This window comes from Meleagris gallopavo, chromosome 1, assembly GCF_905368555.1.
Source record: "Meleagris gallopavo chromosome 1, MGAL_WU_HG_1.1, whole genome shotgun sequence".
Classification (NCBI taxonomy): Eukaryota; Metazoa; Chordata; class Aves; order Galliformes; family Phasianidae; genus Meleagris; species Meleagris gallopavo.
In genome coordinates, this window is record NC_139404.1 from 44,215,603 (window position 1) to 44,241,230 (window position 25,628).

The following is a 25,628-nucleotide window of genomic DNA, read 5'->3' on the forward strand; positions in this document are numbered from 1 at the left end:
TGAAGATACACAGATAAGAAGTAACTGCAGCCAGCCGACATCTTGTATTGACCAGCCCTTCGTGCAGAGCTCTCTTTGATTCCTACCTCTGTGATACGTGACGAAGAACCACGGCATTTCACAACAGAAGGAGGACTTGTATGTTGTGCTCTGATCTGGCAGTCAACACTTTGTTTGTTTTTGGGGGGTGGGGGAATGAGCTGTACAAAACCAGAAAACCTGCCCTCAGCTCATCTGATCTTTGGACGCTGCTCTCGTTATGCACAAATTCTACTTTTGACCCTCCTCCAACTGTGCTGGCAGGGAAAGACTCTCAGATTTAAAAAAATAATAATAACTCAAGAGGAGGCACAGCAGGGACTGAAAACATATTTGTTGTAAAAAAGGTAAGCCCCAAACAGCAGCTGAGAGAACACCCCAAACTGAGATGAGTTTTGTGACAATGGTCTACAATAAAAAGCAGACAAATGTTTTTTTAATGATGTGATTTTTAATGACTAACATGAATACATATCTCTGCCATTTATGTGGATGTAGGTGGCAAGGTTAAATCTAAAAAACAGTGGTACAAAGACTAACTGCAGTATTAATTTAATTGCACTGTACCACACCCTGTTTTCTGCATTACAGACAAGTCCACAAATACAAGCATTACATACGTGCTTTTTGTCTCTTCCTTAGTGTTCTTGGAGGTTTCTGTTTCAACCCTTTAACCTTTGAACTACTAATTTGCGATACTAACGGGGTATTCAGCCTTCCCTTGCAAATATATATAAATAATTCTGATTAGAGAACCATTAAATCATTACTAAGACTGTACACGGCCTGAGGTGTGACTGATGACACAATGAGACTTGGATCTGCTCTGAATGAGAAAGGAAAGAAAACCCATAACCTTCCAGGCTAATTGCTAGGTGCTTTTTATTATAAAATATATTTATACAAGTAAAATAATGTGTAAAAAGCAAATTAAATTTGTTGTTTCTCAATCTTTGGGCATCTGACAGCTTATAATTTTAATAAAATAATTCAATATAATTTTGGTTTCCCACCTTTATATTCCATGGTTTTCAATTGTGACATTGCATAGAACCATCACATTCAGTTTAAGCTCTGAAGAACAGAAGGGACAGCAGTGGTGAGGTACAGTCATGCCTCAAAACGAACACGGGTCCCACCTGTCACAGGTCAGCAAGAGAGTAAAATAACAATAATCTTACAGTGAAAAAGCATTTGGGTTCTGGGGCAACAAAGCAGGTAGGATTGAGACATTGGTCCGATCTGCAAGCGCTAAGGTTTTTCTGCATATTCTGAATGTCAAGTAAAATTCAGGTTAAGGAAAATACTTATGGAGCAGCTCGGTTGGATGACTGCCACAAGCAGAAGCAGTCGCTGCCTTCCACCTGCCAGTGCAGCTGAGAGTTCTGAGAGCTGCCTGCACCCAGAGCTACCAGGGCACTGCAGGAAGGTGCCTCTCCCCGCTCTGCTTCTGGGCTGGGTTTTTGCAGGATCCCACGGTCACAACGAAAGCAGCAGGGCCTCAGTGGAGGTGCGGGTGAGATATCAGGAAAAATTCCTCAGAGTTTAGCTGCATTGATACAGGCTGCGCAGGGAGGGGGTGGAGTCGGCTGTCCCTGGAGGTGTCCGATGAACTCGTGGATGCGGGCTGAGGGACACGGTCAGCAGGCACGGTGGGGATGGGCTGACAAAAAGATTAGTGGCCCTTTCCAGTCCTAATGATTCTAAGACAAGATCGTAAAGAAGGCCGGCGGGCAGCAGACCAAAAGACTGGGCCTTCTGTCTACCTCAGCTCCTGAAGCGCTACCTTCACACACACACACACACACGCAGTCGCACGCAGGCTGTCTGCCGTCCCGGCCCGCAGGTGCACCCTGCAGGGACAATACAGCACAACCTCAACGCGAGGGGGCGGAGCCGCTCCCTCCCGGCAGCCCCACATCCCAGCGGGGTTCCAATCGGGGAACCCCTCAGCCCGCCGCTTTGTCGTCAGCCCGCGGCGCTCAGGGCTCGTCCTGACCCCGCCCACTCCAGAGCCGCCGCCGCCGTTCCCCTCAGACCCCGCGGGTGACTAAGCACGCCGCCGTGACCGACCCTTCACCTTCCCTCCCGCCCCTGTGCCCCGCCCGCCGCCGCGGACCGTCCCCCCTCCTCACTCCCTCCCCTCGCTGCGCCTGCGCGGTGCGGCGCGGCGCGCGCGGGCGCAGGAATGTGCGTTCCAGTTAAATAGTGGGCGCAGGGGCGGCCGCCGCGGCGCTCGGGCGCGGGGCGGCGGCTCTCGGCCGGGCCGGAGCGAGCGGGGCGGTGCAGGGCCTCCATGGCGCGGCGCGGTCGCTGGGACGATCGCAGCGGTGCGGTGCGGCTGTGACGGGCGGCCGAGGGCCGGCCTTTCTCCCGCTCCAGCGCCTAGCGGGGCCCTCGGCGGCGGAGAGCGGCGTCCCGGGGCGCTCGGAGAGGAGCCGTGGCGGCCGGGGGCTGCCGGCGGGTCACCGCCTCTATGATGAAATTTAAGCCGAACCAGACGCGGACGTACGACCGGGAGGGCTACAAGAAGCGGGCGGCGTGCCTCTGCTTCCGCAGCGAGCGGGAGGACGAGGTGAGCCCGGCACGTGGGGCCGGGGGGCGGGAGCCGAGACTCGGGCAGAGCGGGGCGGCGGGAGCCGGGTGGGGCTCAGCGGCTCTTTGTCTCGGCGTGGGGGGCACCGCCACGCGCGGCCGTCCCCGCGCCGGAGGAGGAGGCGGCGGTGTCGGCGCGGGGCGGGTGCGGCTCTCGCCCACCATCTTGGGGCTGCGGGGCGCGGGCCCACGTGCGCGGGGCGGCGGCGCCTCCTTTGTGCGCGCCGGGCCCCGGGCGGCGCCCCGCGTAATGGCGGCCCGATGCGGGACGGGATCGCGGGCTGCGGGCATGGCGTCCGACGGTGGGGCTCGGCGGGGGGCGCGGCCCTCCCCGGGGGGGGGAAAACTTAACGCTGTCCCGCCTCGCGGTCGGCTTCTGTGGGTTTTAATCGTTGTTTCTCGGTCGTCGGAGGCAGCGCGGTGAGGTGTTGCGGCAGAATCGGGAGGTGGCAACAGCGCTGCCCTATATCCCAGCCAAGGTCAGCGGCACCGGCCGTTATCTGCGAACTTCACTGATGGATGCGTTGCACAATGCGTCTCCATGCTGTCTGGGAGCACACCCTGTCCTGGCTTTCGTTCTTTTCTTTTTTTAATGCCTTTAAGTACGCCGGTTACGGCGTGCGTTTGTTCTCCTTTCCCCGTGGGCTGGGCGGAGCTCTCGCCCTGTGCCGCCTGTCAGTGAGGCACGTGTGCTGCGGGGCCCTCAGCGCCCGGCGGGGAGAAGCCGCATCTCTCAGCGCTGAGCGGTGCCTCCGGGAATCAAGCCGAGTGGCGTTGTGCTTTGTGTTATCCCGTGTGTGCTGTCGGTACAGCCTCAGGAGCGAGCTGAGCGGCCTTTGCTGGGTGTTCTAAAAGAGAAGAGTGCCCGGCAGAAATCTTGCCAGCTCCTGCTGAGCTATGTAAGAATGGCAGTGCTGAGCACAGAGGTGCTGCGGGTGGAGCACCTGTACAGCTGGTGCAGGCTGGGCTTGGCACTGCCGAGCAGATGTGTTGCAGGATGGTATGAATGGGGTAAGGTGGGTTCAGGGCGTACATCAAACGTGTGGTAACAGCGTTGTCTTGTGATGAGTTGCTTCCCGAAAAGCAGAGGTTATGTGCTAACCTGGGTCAGATGTTTCCCAAGTGCCAGTTCTACCACCTCACGGCAGAACTTGTGCCTCAGTTTATTGTGGCTGCTGTTTGTGATTGACTTGTATCACCAGCCGTGTGCCTCAGCTGGATGAGTGAGACGTGCTTGTGATGTTCCTGAATACTGTTCTCTAAATACACTTTAATGTAGGTCTGCTTGGAATGTTACATCTTCTGTGCTTCCTTTTCCATTCTCTGGAAATGATGCCATCAATTTTCAGCTGACCTGCCTCTCCAGGGCACTCCAGGTATGGGAGCTTCTGCTCCAGAGGAGTCACGAAGGCAGTGGTACCTGGGTAGCTGCTGCTGTCTTCTCATACAAACCGAAGAATTAGTCCTTCATCTTTGCTTTGACTCTGTAAATGGCTGCTTCATGTCTAGCTATGTCTGTGCTTCACCTAGTTTTATTTCTCCTTTCTGGTACTTTGACTTGTTTCTTCAGTAGACAGCAGCTGTTCCCTAACAATGTTTTGATGGACCTTGGAGTCTTAGAACCTCCTCTTCTAAAATCCTTTTTCCATTATTCCATTTCTTTCATCTACTTTAGTTTGATACCATTATTTCTTGAATGTGGGCAAGAGGGTTGTTTTGAATGAAATCCCACTGTGTTGTGCAGATGGCTACTAATACTTGTCTCTATACCACAGAAAAAAGTATGATAGATCCTGACTTTATCATGACTACAAAGCTTTTGTGTACTCGTCTCTTGATTAGAAGTGATATCAAATACTCAGGTTGTTTCTACTTGTGGTATTTCTGCTGGAGCAAAAGTTCTTCCTGCATACTGGATTCACAACACATTCTTCTTAACCAGTTGCCATTTTAATTGTGCAACTTCAGATTATCAACAGGAGCAATTGTGATTTATGGAGGCTTAAAGTAGCAGGCTTAAAATTTTCAGTAATAGATTTTCATGGTTGTCCTCAATTAAGGCATCTACTACACAAAACAATATATGTCATCAGTCTTGCTGCTAAGTCTGCTGCTGGCTTTTTGATATGTTCCTTATCCATTTTGACCTTGTGCTGTCTTTGTAGTTTTACTGAAGCCCACATTACAGCTCAGTTTTATGGGTAACAAAGGAACATAATAATTGAAAAAAGTCTGGTAACAAAGAATGGTAAACATATAGACAAATTGAAGAGGAAATGCATTACTTTCCTCTTTTTTTCATTCAAAACATAGGTGAGCTCTAGAGTAGCTGTGAGGTGAGGGTGAGGCTGGTGAACCTTGCAGACAGCTGGGAGAAGTCCCTGAGCTCCTGCTGTCTGCTGCAGCATTGTCCATTTGAGCTACCAAAGTCCTTACTGCCAGCTTTGAGAAAAGCCACTTTTCTTTGGTGCTGGGGGGTGGAAATGGGGCTGTAACCTATCAAATGCTGCTTCTTTGTCTGTAGAGCTGGCATTGCAGAATGAAGCATGTGCTTGCAGGGTAGCTGATGTGTGTCCAAATAGCTGTACCACTGCAAAAATCCTCCATTCTTGCATCATCTTTCAAAGGACCCTGTGTGTGTGTCAGTTTGCTGGCATAGCCAGCTTATCTTAGATTTTCGTAAACATTATGCTGTGATATTGCATGATTTAAAAAAAAAAAAAAAAAAACACCCTGGAAACCTAAATAGCCAAGAAATGTTGTCAGTCGCTTTGGAGATCTTTAAGTGTTTTAAAAAAACATCTCCTAGAGTGCTGTCTTTAAAGTGAAGCCCGGTTTGGTTACTTCAGTGCCATCATTTGGGCTGAGAGAGCAGGATAGCTGGATATCAGATTGGGTGTTGAGTCCTTCTGCCATTCTTAATCAAAATGAAACAGTAATTGCAGGCACTGTCTGCCGTTTGAATAAAAAAAAAATGTTGGAAATGAAGCAGGAGAAATCCCATGAAAAATGAAACAAGGCTTTGCAGGCATGAAATGTGGGGGCTGTGCATGGTATCTTTGCGCAGCAAGAAGCTGGTAGGTGTATGCTTAAGGCTGATTGGTATTCAGCAGACTGGGATGGGCTGGCATATTTGTCTGTGAGGAAATGCAAGTCTCTTGTGTGTGGCTCAGATATGGACAACGCCTTCAGGATGAGCAGCAGGAGAGTTTCTTGCAGTGCCACAAGGGCTGGTTACTTCCACAGTTGGAATTGTCTCTTTGTTGAACACTGCTTTTGCTGCTGCTGGCTTAGGGTTGGGCCAGAGGATAGATGAGGAAATGCTTATCTCTTAGAGTAGAGAATGAGACCAGGTTGGCAAGTAGTAAATGTATTTTCCTAATCACTTCAAGAACCAGAACGAGTTAATTTTTATTCTATCAACTACATGTTATACAAATAAACGAGCACTTATTTTTAAATACTTTGAATGTAGAACTTGAGTGTGTTCTAATTATTTTGGCATCTGCAAGCACTGATTTACATAATTAAATATAATATTGAAATCTCTAATTCAGTGATCAACCAGCAGTTATTAGTGTCAGATCTAAAAAGCAGCTTCATATGTATTGTTAGCAAAAATTGAAGACAAAAGACCCGTTCTCAATTTTCTTGTTTTGCTGATCATTATTGTATAAGAGATGAAAATAGATGGGAATGGTTTCCTTTTACTTCTGAGACAGTAGTGAATATTGTCACATATGGGAAATGTAGATTCACTTATTTTTGTACTGTGTCAAGGGATGCACTTATTAATTATTGCCTTGCAACTTCATTTAAAAACACTTGTGTTCTGATATTGTATAATCTCATTGGTTCAATTCAGACTTTTATTTCTTTGGCTGTAGAACATCAAGATTTAAGAAACTGACATTGAATCTGCGTTGATCCTCGTGATAGCTATCTTGTCACTTAAACAATGCTCTTCAAGTGCTTAAAACCATGGCACAGTGCTTTTTAGTTTTCTGAAACCATGGTGTACATCCCCTTTGCCTTAACATTGGGATCCATGCATCCTGTTGAACTGCAACCACTTGAAAACTGTGCAAAGCTCTGGGAGTTGAGCTGCCAGCCATGGGAGGAAGCTCCTGTCTTCCCACGTGCCTCTTCAGATGTTGAAGCCAGTCAGTCACGAGCTGTTTCTTAAGAGAAAACTTTGAGTAGTTTTCAGTACCCATGATATTACTTGCCTGCACCAGAATGAATGTGTTTAACGAGTGGTTGGGTTGAGGGAAGAAGGAAACAAAGCTGTACCTGTCAGACTCACGTGGAACAAAACCTAGTTTGTTTTGCCGTGTTTAAAAGTCAAATTTCTGAATTAATAACAGTTGTTTAGACACTCAAGAAGCTATCATCCTTAGCTTACTTGTAACATCCAAGGTTTACTTTGAGGATTTAAACAGGTGGCTAAATTTGATTAGTTCTGTGGCGTGCAAATTTCAATGCTGCCATTTTCTACAAAATAACAGAGTGGCAGACATCTTCAGAAACTTCATGCATACCTATGTATGTGTCCATAAAGATGTTATATACACATACGTCTCCTGATGGGATTTTCAGCAATATTTTCAGTATTTTTTTATAGATTTGAGTTTAGTGACGACACCTCGATGTGTATTTTTTGTCTCATTGTAGAATGCTTTCAAAGTTTATTTTAATGAAGTGTGATGTTCTCCATTTATTCCAGCTTGAAAAAAGATGTTGGCTTTGGCCAGGCACTGACTTCATGAAACTCTACAACCCGATCTAGTGCTAACGCACTTCACTGGAACTGCTGCTGTGAATTAAATATATTGAAATAAATTTTGTCTCGAAGATGTATGGTTCTGTGTTGTATTTGTATGGGAGGGGCAGTTCAAAGTATCTTAAATACGAAAAAGGCCTAAAGCTAACTTGTTGAGAAGTAACCTTGTCATGTCTTTACCTACAGCTGAGTGGGTTCTCAAAGGCTTGGAGCTCCTGCTTCTTGAAAATTGCTTGGAAGCTGATCCCTCGGTCAGATGGATTATGTTGCTGAGTAACCAGTAAAGCTGAGTTCAGCTGCTCCAGATTAGGCCAGAGTTTCAAGTTACAAAGCAGTGGGCAGCAAGATGAGGTCTGGCTATTCTACCACTTCCGGGTGACATGTTGTCTTCCTTGGTCTGCATTGACCAGCAGAAGAGGGGAAGGCCGTCCTGTAAAAGGGATTGGGAGCTGACTGAGCCTGAAAGGTGAAATTAACTTCCATAGGTGTCTTGGGGTGGTTTCCTGGACTGTTTGCAGGGCTTTCTGTGGCCAGGCATATTTCCTTGTTACTCAGCTGGGTGTAAGATATACACTCTTTATCACACCTGAGTTCTGTCAAATCTGCTTTGCAGAAACATAGGAAAGCTCAGGAGGAGATATAAAGTTACAGGTGACACCAGTGCTTGTTGACATGAGGAAATGTGTAACTGCTAAAGTGCTGCAGTGGCACGGGGCTGCCGTGCTTGATATGAGCACTTTGGGCTAAGAACAGAACAAAGTACTTTAAATAGTTGGAGGAAAGGACTTCTGATTCAGTATAACAAGAAGTTGCTTAAATATGTGAATTTCATGTAAGGGATCATTTATGGATTAATGGAATTTGAATTGTGAGTTAAGGCAAAACCTTTCCTGAAAATAGCTGATCTCCCTATTGCCATATACCTTAAAATTGTAAGATCTCAAAAATAATTTACAGAAGTTATTTTGAAGTGTTGTAAAATATATGCGTATATTATTTATTCATTGTTCATCTTTTGAATGCCAGTGAAGTTGCACTGACTGATACCTTAATATTGCGTCAGTGCTTTGATCAGTGATCCATGCATAAAGTTAGGAGTGTTATTTCAGACTTCAATGTTGTATGGACAAAACTCAGTTTTCTGGGCTGCTTTCAAGATGCTATGCTCAAGTTTCCCAGCCCTTAGGTAAATACACTGCTCGTTATTATGCCATTTCCTTGCTACTCTGCCACTTTCTATTCATTTCAACTAAACCTTTTTAAACCAGACATAATTGAACACACTGCTTTTCATTTTTTTTATGTAAAGAAATTCATTAGAGGTTTTTGAATTTCAGTTGATCTGAAATGGGGTAGCTGGAGACGTGTTCCTGCCCCAGTTTGTGTTGACCTTTGTATGGTTTGCATAGCCATCAGCTTCCTGAACCTAGTGCCCCAGGGAAAGGGGGAAGAATAAAGTCTGACAAGTGGTTTTTTCCACTATATAATAACTTGGGGAATGATTGCAGTAAAGATGAGAATTACAAGCAGGCAGTCTATGGAGAATATTGTCAGGAAGGCAAAAGTATATCACTTACTAAATGCTATCTGCATGGCATTGCTGTAGCGAGTTGTGAAGGTCCGCTGCATTTTTTTTTTTTTTCAACTTTCTGGAGTCCGGAGTGAGATATTCTGGGGTAAGGATACCATGGCAGCCTACAGAAGATCTGAGAAACTATTTCAGAGCTACTGAAACAAGGCAAGGATTCTTCAAATAATTAAAAAGTATCAGATGAAGAGAGTCTCTAACTATAATACCAGGTTGAAATGTGCTCTCTAATTTGAAATGTGTACTTTCTACGTGCAGAGAGAATCTTATAAATATGATACAAGTGTCTATTTTAATGTTCAGTAGCATATGTAAGAGATGCTTTTCCTTGTTCCTCAGTAATGTTTTTTTTGTTGTTGTTGGAGCACTCAAATTTGTTCCCTCGTACTTCTGAGGAAGCTCTTGAGTGGAAAAAGCAAGTGGAGGTCAGGTTTTTTGGGGGAAATAGTAAAATATTTCCTGTTTGTTTCTACCCTGAGCATCTGCTGATGGCCACATTTAATTAGATGATAGGGTTTGGCTGACCCTTATGGCTGTATTTGGCTTCAGTCACCTTTGACTCTTCCAAGTAATTGTAGCTGGCAGAATGGCCACGTAGCCTGGACTTTTCCATGATGCATGTGCTAGGTTAGATTATATTAATTTCTAACAAAGTGAGTCCTGATGTTTTCTTACAATAGAATTGGAAACTTTTCCTTCAAAAATATATTTCTGGCAGTTCTGAGAACACAACATACTCTTCTTCCTCTAAGAGCATTTTGAAATTATGTACCTGAGAGGCACCTCTTGTCCTTTTCCCTATACTTAGTTTTTTCCCTATACTTGATCAATTTAAAACTTCAGCAGTTTTTCATGTGTACTCAGCTTCATTATCTGTGTTCCTTTTCCATGCTCCTGCCTTATCCTTACCTTATCCATGCAGGGTTGTGTCTGTATGCCCAAGCTGTGTGCTTTGGGCTGGCGCTGCACATGCTCAGTGTGTGCTTGGAGTCAAGGGATTGACTTGTCTTTTCCCTCCTGAAAAGTTGTTTCTTTTAAACTGTCAGTTCTATTGCATACAGAATGAAGAAGGGGCTAACATAGCTGTTCCTGTCAGGCAATTGAAATACAAGTGGGAGATAGGGGTTTGGTGTGAGTAATGGGAGAAAGTGGGGTGCGCAGTGAGGAAGAGAAGAACAGACGTGGTAAGACTGGAAGGAGAGAGCCTACAAAGACATGTTATGGCAACTTCTCTGGAACCCTTTCATCTGCAAGTATGTTTCTTGTTTTTTCTTTCTTGCAACTAATAAATCCACTATGAAAAAAACGCATCTTCTGGTCTGTTTATACTATCTTCTGCTTCTTCCTCTTCCATCACTTCGAGTCATAGGAAATTGTGCTTTGAAGTCAAGGAATCCAGCTGTGTGAGCTTGCTTGTTCTGTCTAGCAACCTTCAGCCTTAGCCTTGGTTCATTCTTTTTACTGTAAGCTATTTTTAATCCAATTACTTCTGTAAGTTATAATGCTCCACAGTCAAAGGAGACACAAAGCCATGATACTTAGAAAAAATGTAAGGAGAAATAGCTTGGGGTTGTCATCTGTATTACTCCGGGCAGTTGCTGTTTTAATCTTATGGAATATATATGGCTGCTAACTTCCACGTGTTTCTTTTGAATCGAGGATATTAAGCAGGCTAAAACTTTGGCATCTTCTGGAAACTTTCAGTTGTTTATCTGCAAGTTTAACATTTATAGTGAGCAAGTCCCATGATGCCACATGCTCTGTAGTTACCTTTGGTTTTTTGGTTAACCATCCCTTGGTTAAGCATACTGATAGCTGCTTATTACAAGTAGGCTGGCAAGCAGTTCCTCCTCCTTGCTTTGCGCAAAGGTCATTGCTATTCCTGGACTTGAAAACAAGGTAAAAACTTAAGTTCGTAAGACTTAGTGGAAGAATCCTTCGTTTTCTTCTCTTCGTTGAATTTTGCAGCTTTGCTGACTGACTTGGCAGATAAAAAAACAATAGTTTTACCTTAGTCTTTGGTGTAAGGTAACCCTAATGGTATAACCAGGCAAGTAGATTGGGTGCCATTGCTCTTTTAAAGAAGAGAAACAATCGTCAGTAAAGCTTTGAGAGATGTGAGAGAAGCTGTGATCACTAGCAAGTAATATGATAAAAAGTAATCTTGATCCTTTGAGATGCAGGAACTTTCCTTTGTATTCAGAGATACAGGACACAGACTTCTCCGCATAGGAAGTGCTTGGTAGTACATACAAGGTAAAATTTGTTGTTCACAGGCTAGGAAAAAAATAAGGGTGTGTTAGATTCTGCAGTCCTTATTTTCAGCAGAGTATTGCTGTCTGCTTGAAGATTACCCTACTCAAGAGACAGGAGGTTCAGGTGACCTGGATCTATTCCCATGTTTTGCACCTCTTACATTGAAGGAAAATTAATTGATGGTTCTTTGCTGCCAGTCTTGCACCTTTTCTGCCAAGTGAGTGCATTTTGAAGCAGCCAGAGCTTTCTGGTGCATTCATTAAGTGATCTGTGTAGTCCTTCCAGTACTGTGGAGTCTGTCTTTGACCAGTTATAGATTGAAATACCTGAAAATTAAACTCTATATGGAATCAAAACCCAACTAGGCTAGTAAGTGCAAGATTGCTTGCTACCATAACTGAAAGGAGGTATGGAGTGCTTTTTAGCCTTACTATTTAATCTTAAAATTGGTAGTAAGCAACTCTCAACGCGTGTAGAAACTCACTACCACAGGGTATGTTGTTGCTAGCATTGCCCAGGGTGGGTGTTTCTGGTGGGAAGGAGAAGTTGTGTGTTTGAATGTCTCAGGGATGTAATTCCGTGTGGTCCTTTAGATTAAGATCATAAAAGCAGTGGGAGAACAGGAAGCACAGAAGCAATGGTGCTTGAGAAAATACTTTGGTTGCAAGGTTAGTAGGGAGTTGGGAATTTGCCAAAATGTACTCTTAGGCAGTTGCACTTCTGAGTACATGTACAGCTCTGAAGCCTGTCAAGCAAGTGGTGTATTTTAACGTTATTAGATGCTAGATGCATTTGCTTCTGCTTTTTAAAAGGGTAATTTAAAATGAATAGGTATACAAACCCAGCCCAACAGACTATTGATTGGGTTAGCAGTAGTCAACAACTACATATGAAGGCGTAAAACATTCCTGGCTTTATGCTGTGCTGCCAGGATAAGCAACCTCATTTATCCCTTAATAGTAATTAAGAATTTTATGTCTAGCTTAACTAAACAATGAGTGCTGATTAAAACCATTCTATTAAGCTGGGAATGATTTAATATGAGATAATCATCCTTTTGTTCATCACTGTTGCTAGCTTTCACATGACTGCAGTGAGCGTGAGTTTGATCAGCAGAAAATAACAGGTAGTGCTTATGTGTGGGATCCCATAGATGTATACAAACTCAATATTTACAGTTGGGCTTTAAGCAGTGTCACCATCCTCTTTGTAGTGATGTGTGTTCCATCTATGTGTTTAAAAACCTGCTTACAACTAAAGGCAATAGAGCTGTGTACCTGTTAGTATCAAAGGATACTAGTCAGCAAAGATCTGATAAAGATCAAGATCAATGTTCCTTTTGCTGATTGTTACTAGATAAGGTAAACAAGTAAAATATTTGAGTTGACTGAAAATCCAAGCATATAAATCGGGTATTAAGAATGATTTTTGTACTAGGTCTCCGTGTTCCTCAATTAGCATAGGACAAAATGAAGGGAACTGGTACAGTAGAGAATCCTTAAGAGCAGAACAGCTCTTGCAATTAATATTTCAGCAAGCAGATATTTGTCACAGAGCTTATCAAGGTGTGCTTCGATGTGTACCTATGTTATGTTTCCAAAGATGGTCATAATTACACTGCCCAGTTTCTGTAGGTAAACCTACACCATATTTCTTGAGTGGTGAAGGGACACAGTATAGGTGGTGTGCATATCCCTGTTGTGCTCATGACAGAATTGTTCCTTTTAATTAAACAGGAGGTAAGTTCAGAGGCTGTTTGTGAGGGCAGAACTGTCCTTTGAGCCATTTGCCAGCAGGCAACAGGTAAACCTTTCAGCTAAGGTTCTTGTTGCAAATCTTGTCGCAGGTTTTCAAGGTCCAAGTATTGATCCTTGAACACTTGTCCTGTAACTCAGTATAGTGCCAGTGTAAGTGTTGCCTAGAACATGCAGTGTTCATCTAGGCACAGAGATGATGATGGAGCATGTTGTAGAAGCAACGCTATTCATTTTTGTGTAGTCTTGAATCAAGATATGACTTTTGTAGTTCTCTACTGTAAATTAATCTAGAAGCAAAGCATCCTCACCCTTAGTGTGCTGTACAGATACCTGAACATGTTGTCAACTCTGAACAGTGGTTAGTAAATTGGTATGTATCAATGGTACAACCAGGTGGCACGCAGATATTTAAAAAACACATTTTAATGTTACTTAAAATCTGCTAACGAACTTAGGAGTCATTTGAAATTCAGTGTGTTCCAGTTTTTCCTCTTAGAGAAGTGTTAGAAATTGAACAAGAGCCAATGAAGCGCTCTTTAATTTAGTTATGCAATATTGAAAGCTTACTGTGCTAATATCACACTTCAGTTAATGAAAATAAGTTTGTTTAAGGCTAAAAATTATAGATATTTTGAAAAAGTCTGCTCTTTAGCCAAAATATCCCATTTCATAAAAATTATGTATGATGATAATCTCTTAATTCTTGCCCCTTGTTTAATGATCGTAGGGCTTGGTATTTAGATGTTTTGCTGTATATCTTCATTCTTACGCACATTGTATTATGTACTTTCCATATTGTATCCAAGCATCTGAAAAAAGTGTCTATGAAACAACTGTGTCTTGACTTCGTATTAAAAAAGCTGATGTTAATTTTTTTTGATTGTGGTTTTAAGTGCTTCTTATAACTCCTGGTTACTTATGTTTTGTTTTTGAAGTCTGTGTTCCATATGTCCAAGTGAATAAGTGTGCTATGGAAAAAGTGGATGGTACCAAGATTCCTGAGTTAAAAGCTATATTTAACAGTCATTTGCATTATTTGTAGGTGCTGTTAGTAAGCAGTAGCCGATACCCAGATCAGTGGATTGTACCAGGTGGAGGAATGGAACCAGAAGAAGAACCTGGAGGAGCAGCTGTCAGAGAGGTGTATGAAGAGGTAACAAAAAAAAAAATTCCAACTACTTCATTGCATAATGGCTGAGGTAGGAAAGGAAAAGGATCTCCAGAGGTCACTTCCAATCCTTGCTCAAGCAGAGCCACCTAGAGCATGTTGTCCAGGATCATGTCCAGATGGCTCTTGAATTTCTCTGAGGAGAGAGGTTTGTGCAGTCTCTCTGGGCAGCCTGTTGCATTGTACAGGAAGTACAAGGTTTTATAGAAAGCTGGTGTGTGCTAGAAAGAAACTGATGTACAGAATATCCAATGTTGAGCAACTTTGTAATCCCAGTATGACAGAGCACATTAACGTTGTTGCTAATTGTCAACATGCATAATGCGTTTTTTCAGTGCTTTTCTCTTTTTTTGATTAGCTCTACTACCTGGTACTTCAGCTTGTGTACCCTTAAGACTTAGCTTTGTTATGGAGGCATGGGAACTTGATGTAAATGTAGTTTGCCTGAAATTTCCTTGTCTTTTGGTGTCAAAATGAATTCTACGTGCTCTAATTTGTTGACTCTTTTCCCATCTTATGTGGGAAACCGACCAATTTGATATTCAGTTCTCTTAGCAACCCTCATGCAGAAAGATTTAAACATAAATAGGCCTCGCTGATTGGAGATTCCAGGTTTTCTTGCTGTGTTCAGTTTTGTTGTAGGGGCCAGTTTTGAGCTGCCCAAGATGAATTCAGACAAGTGCTCCTGTATTTATAAAAGTGAAGGAGACTGCCTCAAAGCAGTCAGGCCCCATTTGAAGGGGGCAAAGATCCAGGCTCCTCTGCAGGAGAGGCAGAGGAACCTCTATGGAGAATCCTGATGCTTTCCCCCATCTTGCTATATCATAGAAGTTGTCTGGGGGGTTGACCAGAAATACCAGTGGTTAAGCTTCTGTGTGCAGACTGTGCTAGACATAGAGCTGTCAGGTTAATGCCATAGCAAAGTAGTGTAGTAGTGAGTTGTGACACAGAGGCTGATGTTTAGTTTTTTGCTACGTGTGCTTCTGCTCTGAGAGTATTTTGAGGAGTACTTCAGATCGTGGCCTCACTCACAAATTTCTGCAGTGCTACCTCAAAAGAGGTGCAAAGTTTGGGAGAATGAGGCTGGGATAGCAAAGGAGTAGGTGTGGAATATGGCCCAGTCAGGCTGCGCACAGTGCCCAGACGTGGAAAACTTTGTGGCTGCTTCGTACAGACAGTAAAAATTTGGCTACTCCTGATTTTTGTGTGCTTCTGGAATTGCTTTCAGATCAACAGGGGAAAAAAAAATGGAGCAAATAGTTAAAAAAAAAAAAAAAAAAAAAAAAGAGAGAGAATGCTGTCTCTGTACTATGAAGTGATCCCTCCATACCAGAGTTTTGTCCTTTCCCCTACTTTGTCAGGGCAAAGCAAGATTTTCCTATACATCACTCTGTACAACAACTGAAAGGAGGTTGTGGTGAGGTGAGGGTTGGGTTGGCCTGTTTTCCCAGATAACTGACAGGACAAGAGGCTGTGGCCTCAAGTTGTACCAGTGGAGGATCAGGTTGGATATCAGGAAAAATTTCTTCTCAGAAGTAATGGTTGGGCACTGGCACAGGCTGCCCAGGGAGGTGGTAGAGTCAGCGTCCCTGGAGGTGTTCAAGAACTGTGTGGATGTGGCACTGAGGGACATGGTCAGTGGGCATGGTGGGGATGGGCTGATGGTTGGGCTGGGTGATCACAGAGATCTTTTCCAATCTTATGATTCCATGGTGGTGGTCCTGGTCAGGAATTGTATCACTCTTAAGTGATTGTTCTGTGGGTTCTTCACTGTGTATTCTTGTCCTAGTAGAAAAGGTGGAATGGATAGAGCCATGTAAAAATGAAGTTGCAATCTGCTAGGCAAATCTGTAGGAAAAAACAGGATACCGTGTGTAGAATGCTGAGCACATCTGCAACTTACAGATCTAGGTGTCGATTTAAAAAATAATAAAAAAAAATTGTTCCTGATAAAATTTGACTTTTCTCATCTGAAGTACTCCTGCAGTCAAAATGCTCAGCATGACCCTTCATGATAGAAAAGCTGTGTGTTATAAGTGACTGAAAAAATGACAGTATCATCTGTGTTCATACACCACAAAAGTAACTTTCTGAAGCTAAAACACCTAACAGATCTAAAGCTCCTGAGAGGTGCTAGTGTGGGCATCTTGCTCACAGGCTTTTATTCATTCTTATGACAGTGGCTACACTTTTTTTTAGTGGTGTTCCAGAGTAAGGCATGACCTGCTAGCCATATTTGGCTCTTTGCTGTGCTTTTAAGTACATAAAGGTTTTTCGTAAGCCAGCGGCTACAATGAGCAAAAATTATTTGGAGATGCTTGTTCAACAGCTTGATTTTTCACCATTTCCTGGAATCATAGAATGGTTTGGGTTGGAAGGGACCATTAAGATCTCTAGTTCCAACCCCCTGCTATAGGCAGGGACACGTCCTATTAGATCAGGTTGCTCAAAGCCCCATCCAGCCTGGCTTCAGGAAAGGGGCATCCACAGCATCTCTGGACAACTCTGTTCCAGTGTATCACCACCCTCACAGTAAAGAATTTCCTCCTAATATCTGGCCTAAGACTACTCTCTTCCAGTTTAAAGCCATTTCTCCTTGTCCTATCACTACATGCCCTCATAAGAGTCCCTTTCCAGTTTTTCTGTAGGCTCCCTTCACATGCTGGATGGCCATTTGATAATGAACATTAAAAGTTCATGACCCAAACCAAAATACAATTAAGCTACAGGCTGAATCTTGTGTGCTGCTGTAAGACTGCAAGGAAAAGCACTGTTCTTAATGAGCACTGTGGTGGTTTTTCAGTGTTTTTACTTGAGCCATGGAAATTCACACTAACCATTTTAGAGATGAATGTCCTTTCTATTTTTACACTAAGGTCAATGTCACCTGGCAAGCTGGTTACAGTGCAGTGAAGTGAACTGTTAAGAGTTTTGTGAATGAATAAACTTCAAAGCAGACACACTGTGGCACTCTTTTGAACCGTGTTTCTTTGGTATTGGGTCATGTACAAACTAACCGTTAGCATCCATTAATTTATTAAAGGAGAGACACTGATAGGAAGTGTTGTAAGGGTCATTCCTAGTGGTAGGAGCAGTGGTAGCTCACAGCATGTTAGCCCACTGGCTCTATATATCCCTTGGTTTCCCACAAAAAGTGGTGTATTTAAAAACTCTTTGTTTTTAAAACCCAAACAAAGGACAAATGCAGTCAAAGCTACGTGCACTGCAGTTCTTCCATAGTCAGACTCTGAGTCACTCCTGTTGTTTTTTGTCTTTGAGCTCTGTTCGTGTTAATGTTGTTTTTTTTCCTTCCAGTAAATAAATTTCAGTATGAATTATTCTTTCTTTCTGATGCAGTATTGTGGATACATAGTATAAATTGAACTGTCATTTTGTGGGTTACAGTAGTTAGTCACTTGTAAATTCTTTAGATACAAGCTTTTACAAACCTGAAACTAGGATATCAAAATGAAGTTACGGTGCAAAGCAGTCCCAGAAGGGTACTACACCTTGCTTAAATACAGAGCTGCTTTGTTACTGAAGTTGGAGCTTAGTCTTTAATGGGGTGGCATGATAGCTGGAAATGGGGAGGGCTTGCATGTGCAGTATTCAAAGGGAAATCTGACAGTGAAGGGGATGAGATGGTCGTCTGGCCTCTCAAAAGGAAGGAGTACCCTCCCACTGCCTTTTGTTCTGTCTCACAACAATAAGTAAGACTCTTGCTCTGTTTCTGGTTAGTGTATTGAAATGTCAGCCAAATATGTGCAGTTTCTCCCCTGACCTGTGGAAATACAGCTCTCCGAGAGGAGGAGGCTGACTCTGGATAATCTGCAGTGACCATAGAAGTGCCAGTAATGTCATCTAAGACCTCTCACAAGAAATAAAAGGATCTGTTCCAGCTAGTAGCTAATACTCCATTGAGTTATTTAAAAAATAAAACACCCTCTTAAATTTAAGAGATTGTACAGTGGTACAATGAAACCCTTTTAAGTTCTAAAAGTATACAAGAAAGAGCAGGAATAGCCTTGCCCTATGGCCATTGAAGTACTGTCCAACAGATCCCACAGTTGAAATGACTCAAATGTCGCGGATTTTAAGCAGGTTTCTGTCAGTAGACTTAGCTTGAAAGTTCCAGCAGGACTCTTGCTCCATCTACAGGAAATACAAGGCAAGCCTGATTGCACCTCTGATGCAGTGCTACACTGGGATCTGCCGGCAGTGAGTCCTCCAGGCCAGGAGAGTTATGGGATGAAGCAGTTTGTATTCCTCCCTGTGGCTCCATTTAGACTAGCATTACAGTATATCTGAAGTTCAGACATGAGAAGTTACTATGTAGTGCTCATAGACTGACAACAGCTTTACTAAAAGACATACACTCTAAGGTTTTCTCTTAAAGCTGAGTGTCTCACTCAGCTGTTGGATTTTGTTGGATTATTAAACAACTGTGTTTTAACTGCTCTGGGCTCACAATAGCCAAAGAAGAAAGACAAAATTGTTCACGCCCTAAAACTTACCATTGCATTGGGTTATGAGCTCAAAATTTGCAATGTGAGAACTTTATTGGACATTCCAGGAAAAAGCTGGATCTTTTCTAGGTCCTCTAGGTCTCAGTTGTGACAGATTTTGAAGATACCATGTTAAGAACCTGGAGAAAATGTTTTGGTTAGGGAAAGCACTTGAGTTTTCAAGTAGTCTTCAATTTAATGGCGCTTCTTAAATAATGGCTGCTGTTATTCAGCTGAGGTGAGAATAGCTTACTTTTTGAGAAAAACCATAAGACTTCAGCCACTGCCTTCTATGCTTTGGATGTAAAAGTTTTGAAAGATGCTCCTGTCTGCAGAAATGATGCCCTGTTTTGGAAGCACGTCTCTTTGCCTAGAGAGTGACTCGGAACTGGGGAGAGAAGTCACATCTGGTGACATCTGGTTGCACAAAAGCTTTCATTGTTTAATTCCACATTACTCAGTCAAGTGTCTGTTTAAACCACTGATTTGAATGGAGGCAGAACAGAGAAGCTGTTAAAGTCAAGCAGATTCCACGTGGCCGTAGTGAAATTGATGACAAATTCAGACTGAATCTGGGGTACTAAGAAATGGGGGGGAAATTGAAAAACACGTGAAGAAAGCTGTAAAGCTGTATACAACTCTGCACTAACTTCAGGTCTAGTTCTTGCTCTGGATAAGCAAAAGACTGAGATGCAGAGGCAGAGAGCAGACTTCTTTAATCAAAACTGCCTAATAAATAACATTAGCCATCTGCTTCCTTTAAAAAGAAAGACATGGAACATTCACTTGTGAGATGCTGATTAGGCTTAGTGCTGAAGCCTGCCCAGTTGCTTGTCAGAGCTGCACACCAGAATGTAAATAAGATCCATATGGCCCTTTTACATAAAGGCATTGGTAACTTTGGTTAAAGCTGGAAACCAAGACTGAAGGCTAGAAAATGTCATCTTAGCACTAAGAAACCCGGTTTTAAATATCAGTTACACAAGGAGGCAAAATCTAAATATGGCTTTATCTACCAGTAGGCTATACATGTTCATGTCTCAGTGGAATGCACTCGGATTTATTTGGCATAAGTGGATGATCATAAATAACGGCTGTTGGAGGAAGCATTGTGTATTTTTCTGTGGAAACCAACCCTGGAGCCTCACAGGGATATAATGACTGCCTTAACTGTACAAAAAAAACTGTGACAGGTGCATTCACATAGGGCTTATTTAAGGTCTTGGAACAATACTAAATGTAGAAGTTAATAATGCTATGAAGTCTGGGGAATATAAATTTGGTTGTAAGGTTACATGCCCCAAACCGTGCTTTCCTGTGAAAATGAACTCGTGTTAATTGATTGTGCTCTAAGAGCCACCTGGCTACCTGTAGTTCAGTTCGTTGCTGTATTATGAGGACTTGGAGTCCTCAGTTTCTGTAAGAAATAGTAGTGGAGTTCTAATGATTCTGTCTCTAGATTGACCCATATACTTGAATTTTTCTCTTCGCCTGTTTACTTTCATGCTTATTTTTTTCAGCATTGGTTGTATATGCAGCACTGTAATTAAAACCTATGTTAAATAATTGCTTAAATAATCCTAATAAGAAAGAGTAATTCATTTATTCTGATTATTGCTACAGTATTTTGACTTCTTAAATTATAAAGCACATGTTAATGCTTCTTTTCCTGCCTATTTTGTAGGCTGGCGTAAAGGGAAAGCTAGGCAGACTGCTCGGCATATTTGAGGTGAGCTATTTCTTTCACTTTGCAAAGACAGTTTTTGTTTGGGTTTGGTTCCACTATTTGTTTTTTATTGATGTTGGTTTTTTTGTGAGTTGATAACCTGCAGAAAGCAACTTCCACACGACAGAGTCAGACTTAAGTTGTACTTGTCTGTACAGTGCATTAATTGCTGCTGGAAGACACATGAGACTGATGTTGTTCTTTAACTGCCACATGATGTGTGCAGGTTTGAGTAAGGAAAGGCTTAGAGCCTTTTTAGAAAGTGTCTGGAAGTGAAACTGTGTGCACTGACAGTCTTCAAACCTGCCTATCTTTTTGAGTCCAATAGAACAAAGCTTTCAAATACCAGATTCCCATACATGAGTACATACTGTTATCAGTGAGAATTAGAGCCAGTTTTGCTGGCAAGTATTTCCTAGGGTAAGTAACTTCGAATGTTACAGTTGTGGAATGTCTGTGATGTTGACAACTTTTTTTTGCTGTGAATTAAAACCTCTGCTTCTAACATTCAAGCAGAACCAGGATCGGAAGCATAGGACGTACGTTTATGTTCTTACTGTCACAGAAATACTGGAAGACTGGGAGGATTCTGTTAATATAGGTAAATGCATTCTCTCTCCTCATATTCTCCACTTAAAATGTTGCAGTTAGCAAATAATTTCACTTTCTGAAACGACTCGTTGATGCTTTGCCCTTTTACAGGAGATGGTGCTTTAAGTGATGTTAACTTCCATAAACTCACAACATTTCTATGTCACTGAGTGGCACACAGCTGTCTCTTGAAAACTGTGCTCAGTTTGTTTAGGTAGAGCGGATATATTGCATGCCAGCGTTCCTGTAGAGCAGCCCTGATTGTCTGTTACTTCAGAGGATTGATACGGGGGTGGTTTTGCTACTCCTCAGGCTCAAAGTGTGCAGGGACCATCAAGGCTGTGCTGCTCCATTCCTGCTCAGCACAGGAACCATCCACTGCTCTTCAGAGCACTGCCAGGGTTGACAGTGTAAGAGGGCAGTATTGAGTCACTTAAATAATAACCCCTTCCTATAAGGCCTAAATGAACAGTCCCATGAGCTGCTGCCCACTATCTGCTTTATTATGAACTGTTTCAGCAGGCCTACGTGAGTCTCTTGTGCTCATCCATTTTCTTCAGGTCTTCTTACTGTGCTATCTGACAACTTGAACTTCCCGAAGTAACTGAGAGGTGATTGATCAGATAGAAGTTTAATGGCACCACTGGTTGCTAACTTTTTTCTTTGTGTATTGCTCTCTTTCAGGAAGGAAAAGAGAATGGTTTAAAGTAGAAGATGCAATCAAGGTCCTTCAGTGCCACAAGCCTGTTCATGCAGAGTACTTGGAAAAACTGAAACTGAGCTGTTCACCTACGAATGGAAACTCTGTGGTTCCCCCTCTCCCAGATAATAACTCCCTGTATGTCACTTCTGCACAGACTTCTGGGTTGCCCTCTACTGTGAGATAAACGTTTGGATTACCTTTTTATTCATGCCATCGCAAGGGGGGACATCTTTGATTACATGCAGGCACCCATATAACTGTCAATTCTAAGTGAAATATGTGAAAATGTCATGATGTTGAGTTTATTTGAATGCATTTTTTCCTTTTTAACAATGTAAAATAGTATTTCAGCAAACCAAAGCCATATATGGATTTTTTTAAGATGCCTTAGTAGGCCATTTTTTAAGAGAGGAAACTTGAGTATATAAATTTCCGTATCTGCTAAAATAAAGTATGCATCTAAATGGTGTTGAGCTTATTTAAGACTTGTCAGTAGTTCTGCAAGAGTACTTGCTTAAAGAAAAGCTTGAGCAGCTTGTCTTATACTAAACTCTTATTGGGTATCTGCAAATGAAGTGCTAAGAACTGAAGACCGCACTGTTTGGGGAGGTGAAGGCAGAGATGTGTGACTGCAGTGAAGCACACTAACCCATGTTGAGCTGTTGAGAGCTAAGGATACCAACACTAAGCACTGTTTGCCTCAGTCATCCAAAAAGTTGTCTTGCCCTCTGCATCCTTCACGTAATGTAGGACTAGAGCAAGGACAATAACTTTTGTCTTGTAATCACCAACCCATTTGCTATACTTCTGCTACTTGGTCAACCAGCTGTCAGCAGATGTATGTGAAGGTTGTTGTTGTTCCCTCCCTGATCCTTTTTTTTCCTTTCAGCATTTTGGTGCACATTTTGTTCATAGTGCAATTACACGGCAGGATCCAAAGCCTGCTAATCTCCAGTGACAAGCATCTTATATCATGTTCATGCAGTCTGTTATTTAAAAATGCCTGAAGGAAAATGGGACATTAAGGTAAAGCGGTGTTCATTAGCATGCATGTGTTGAGGGGTTGTGCCCAGTGGGAGCTGGTTGTGGTACTTCTTGGGCCTTGGAGACAGGTAGGTTGATACGCTGGTGGAGGAGTAATATTCCTTTGTCTTATTCAGAAGGTATGCTGAAAGCCCTGTATTAAAGTTAGCTCTTTAATACTTGAGTTTTACTGTTTTAACATCAGTTGCTCTAGCATTTTGTAATTAACAGCTGGCCTCTTGGTGAAATTCACCTGGAATAAATGAGGTACAGCTGACAACTCCCCTCTGCTTCGTTATTTTCTCCTCCTTTTCAGCCAAGAAGATGAAACCTAAACCCACTGTAGGTCTTAATATGTTTCTACCATAGGATTATTCTTTCTATGTGTGTATATGGCTTTCTTATACAGGAACGTGATCCAATTCATATGAACACCTTAATTCTGTATTTCTTCTAGGATGTAAACCCAACTGTCCTCTCCAGCCAGTCAAAGCAGAGGCTGAGGTAAAGCATTACCTCACGTGTGAAGTTTATTCTGGGTATAGCTCATTCTCCACACAGCATTTGAACCTTTGTAAATAGTCCAACTAGTAAATAGTGAGTGTAAAATGGAAAATAAATGTAATTTAAACCTTTTGTTACTCAATACACAAATGGTTAACTTCTACTTTTTTAACACAAATTGTGTAAAATGCTGCTATAAATTAAACTTTTTTGTGCTGTTACACTTTTTTAGGGAAAAAAAAAAATGTTGCCAGAAGTTACTCCTTAGAAAACCAACCTTGTGCCATATGTAAATGCAGTGGAACTAGGGAGACAGAGTTCTGATCTCTTAATGCTGCTCTCTTTGAAGAGGCATAAATACTACTGACAAGAGGTGTGAGCCACAAAGCTGAAGACTTCTGAAATGTTGGGTAGGGCTTTCCATCCCTGCAAGTCCTATTCCAGATCACTTTCAGAATGGGAAAGAACACAACTCTGTTCAGGTGCATCTTAGCATAGAAGGTACTGCAGACAGCTGATCCTTGCCTTCAGTTATGAGGTGAAGGGCTGAACTTGGTCGTTTCTAAAGTAGGGGCATGCTAAGCTAAATAGCAAAGGGTGGAATTGAGCATTTTCAAGTATGTTCAGTGTTAAAGCTATGCCCCCCTATTGTGTAAAAGTACCTCCAGCTCTACAGTTACCTTTAAAAGAGTGACCAATTCAGCTTTTTGGGCACTTACCTTTTGCTCACTTTTTTGTTCAGTAGTCATTTGAACACTTTAAATTGAGCAAACTTGTACAGGCTTTCTTGTAACAAGATTCTATAGAAGATGTGAGAGCTAAAACAAGAATCCAGAGTTCAAGTCCATATTCCTAAGCCTGCTTCTGTCTCAGTTTCCAGTTCTTGGAATGAAACCAATCCAAGCTTGTATGAGATTTAGTGGTAATGCATGATCTTATTTTGTAACTCTTGAATTATGTATTTGATAATAATGTAAAAATGTACAGTATTGCTGTTACTAACAAACTCAGAGTTGATTGCCTATAAATATTTTGGTTATTTTTTTTTTGGTCACACACATTTGAGCTGTTCAGTAATGCCAGATGGATTTTGAAGCAGCATTCACTGTATAAACCTCTTCAGTCTCTCTGCAGCCTTCAGAAGGAAACACTGTGATGCTTAGTTTGACTTCCTCTCAGAGATGAATGTTCTGTGAATTGGACAAACCTGACAGCGCAGGTAAATTGAAAGTGCATCAGCTGTGCTGAAAGAAAACCATTTTAGTAAAGGAGCAGTGGTCTGGCTTCAGCTGTAATGAAATCTGACCCTAAGCTTAACAGAATGGGTCTGTTTAAAAATCAGTTGGAAAGCTACAGGTATTTTTCTAGTACCTATCTATTAAAATGTAAAGCCTCCTTTTTTCACACATCTCTATTTAGATGGTCCAAATCTGCTGTATACAGAATGGATATGGAATTGTCCTCATGCCATGAATTCTGTAAGACATCCCAGATTTGGTTCTCCAGAGGAAAGAGAAGTGTGTCAGCTGCTAGTCTCAGAAAGCTGAGTTTGAGCCACTGCTTCCTGCATTAAGTTCTGTCATTACAGTGGTAGCAAAGAGAAATAGCCTTAAAGTTAAAAAACACACAGAAGAAATAGTGAAGGACTGCACAGAGGCTGCTGAAGTGGAATATCTTATTTTGGTGCTTACTGCACCCTGCGTTAACCTTTTAGTAGTCTGCTAACAATGTGCTGTAAAAAAAAAAAAAAAAAAAAAAAAAACAAGAGGAGGCAAACACTTGGTTTACTTACCACCATGGTTTGTGAAGTGAAAACTGAGGGAGGGGGTGGGGGTGCAAAATAAGTTGTAAACATTTTGACCTGCTTGCATGGATTTTCTTTAAAGATTGATGTAAGAATTTTGACTTTTTATATTTGAGAAATACCAAAATAAAATCTAAATTAGTCCTGTGGATGATGTGGTCATTCAGTCTCAAATGCTGCAACCGCACTCTCTGTGCAAAGGACTTGCATCTCCTTTAAAATGTACACGTGGGGGTTTCATCTTTTTTCGTGCTTCAAAACAACACAACATGGTAGCAACAGCTGCCACGTCCCTCCCTGCCTGTGGCATGGAGAGGGGCAGGAGCTGAGCCCTATCTCAAACAAGACACTAGCATTCTTCTGCCCTTTGCAGCTACTTGAGGAAGAGCAGAGCCCACTGAGACTGGTACGTGATCAGCTGCTCTCTACCTGATGGCCCATGCTCAACTGCCCCACTCTCAGTGACAGCACAGGTTCCCATTGACTTTCCCTCAGTATCTGTTACCGTTCATTCTAGTGGACAGTATGAAGAAGCACAGACAAGCACCACCTCATCCCTCTCAGTTACTGGGGCCTGGCCTCTGCT

General features: G+C 42.5%; 1 protein-coding gene across 2 annotated transcripts; it reads left to right on the forward strand.

The window, feature by feature from the left end:
* The first annotated feature begins 2,152 nt into the window (after positions 1 to 2,152).
* NUDT4 (nudix hydrolase 4) lies at positions 2,153 to 25,191 on the forward strand. Of its 2 annotated transcripts, none has more exons than XM_085223029.1 (5): positions 2,153 to 2,614; positions 14,061 to 14,171; positions 20,376 to 20,420; positions 20,931 to 21,018; positions 21,693 to 25,191. In XM_085223029.1, the coding sequence occupies exons 1-5, from the start codon at positions 2,516 to 2,518 to the stop codon at positions 21,893 to 21,895; spliced, it is 546 nt and encodes a 181-aa protein (XP_085079155.1). In that variant the 5' UTR covers positions 2,153 to 2,515; the 3' UTR covers positions 21,896 to 25,191. The 2 variants fall into 2 exon arrangements, with proteins under 2 accessions (XP_085079155.1, XP_085079160.1); XM_085223034.1 differs by having other exon boundaries at positions 2,154 to 2,614; positions 20,934 to 21,018.
* The last annotated feature ends 437 nt before the right edge of the window (positions 25,192 to 25,628 follow it).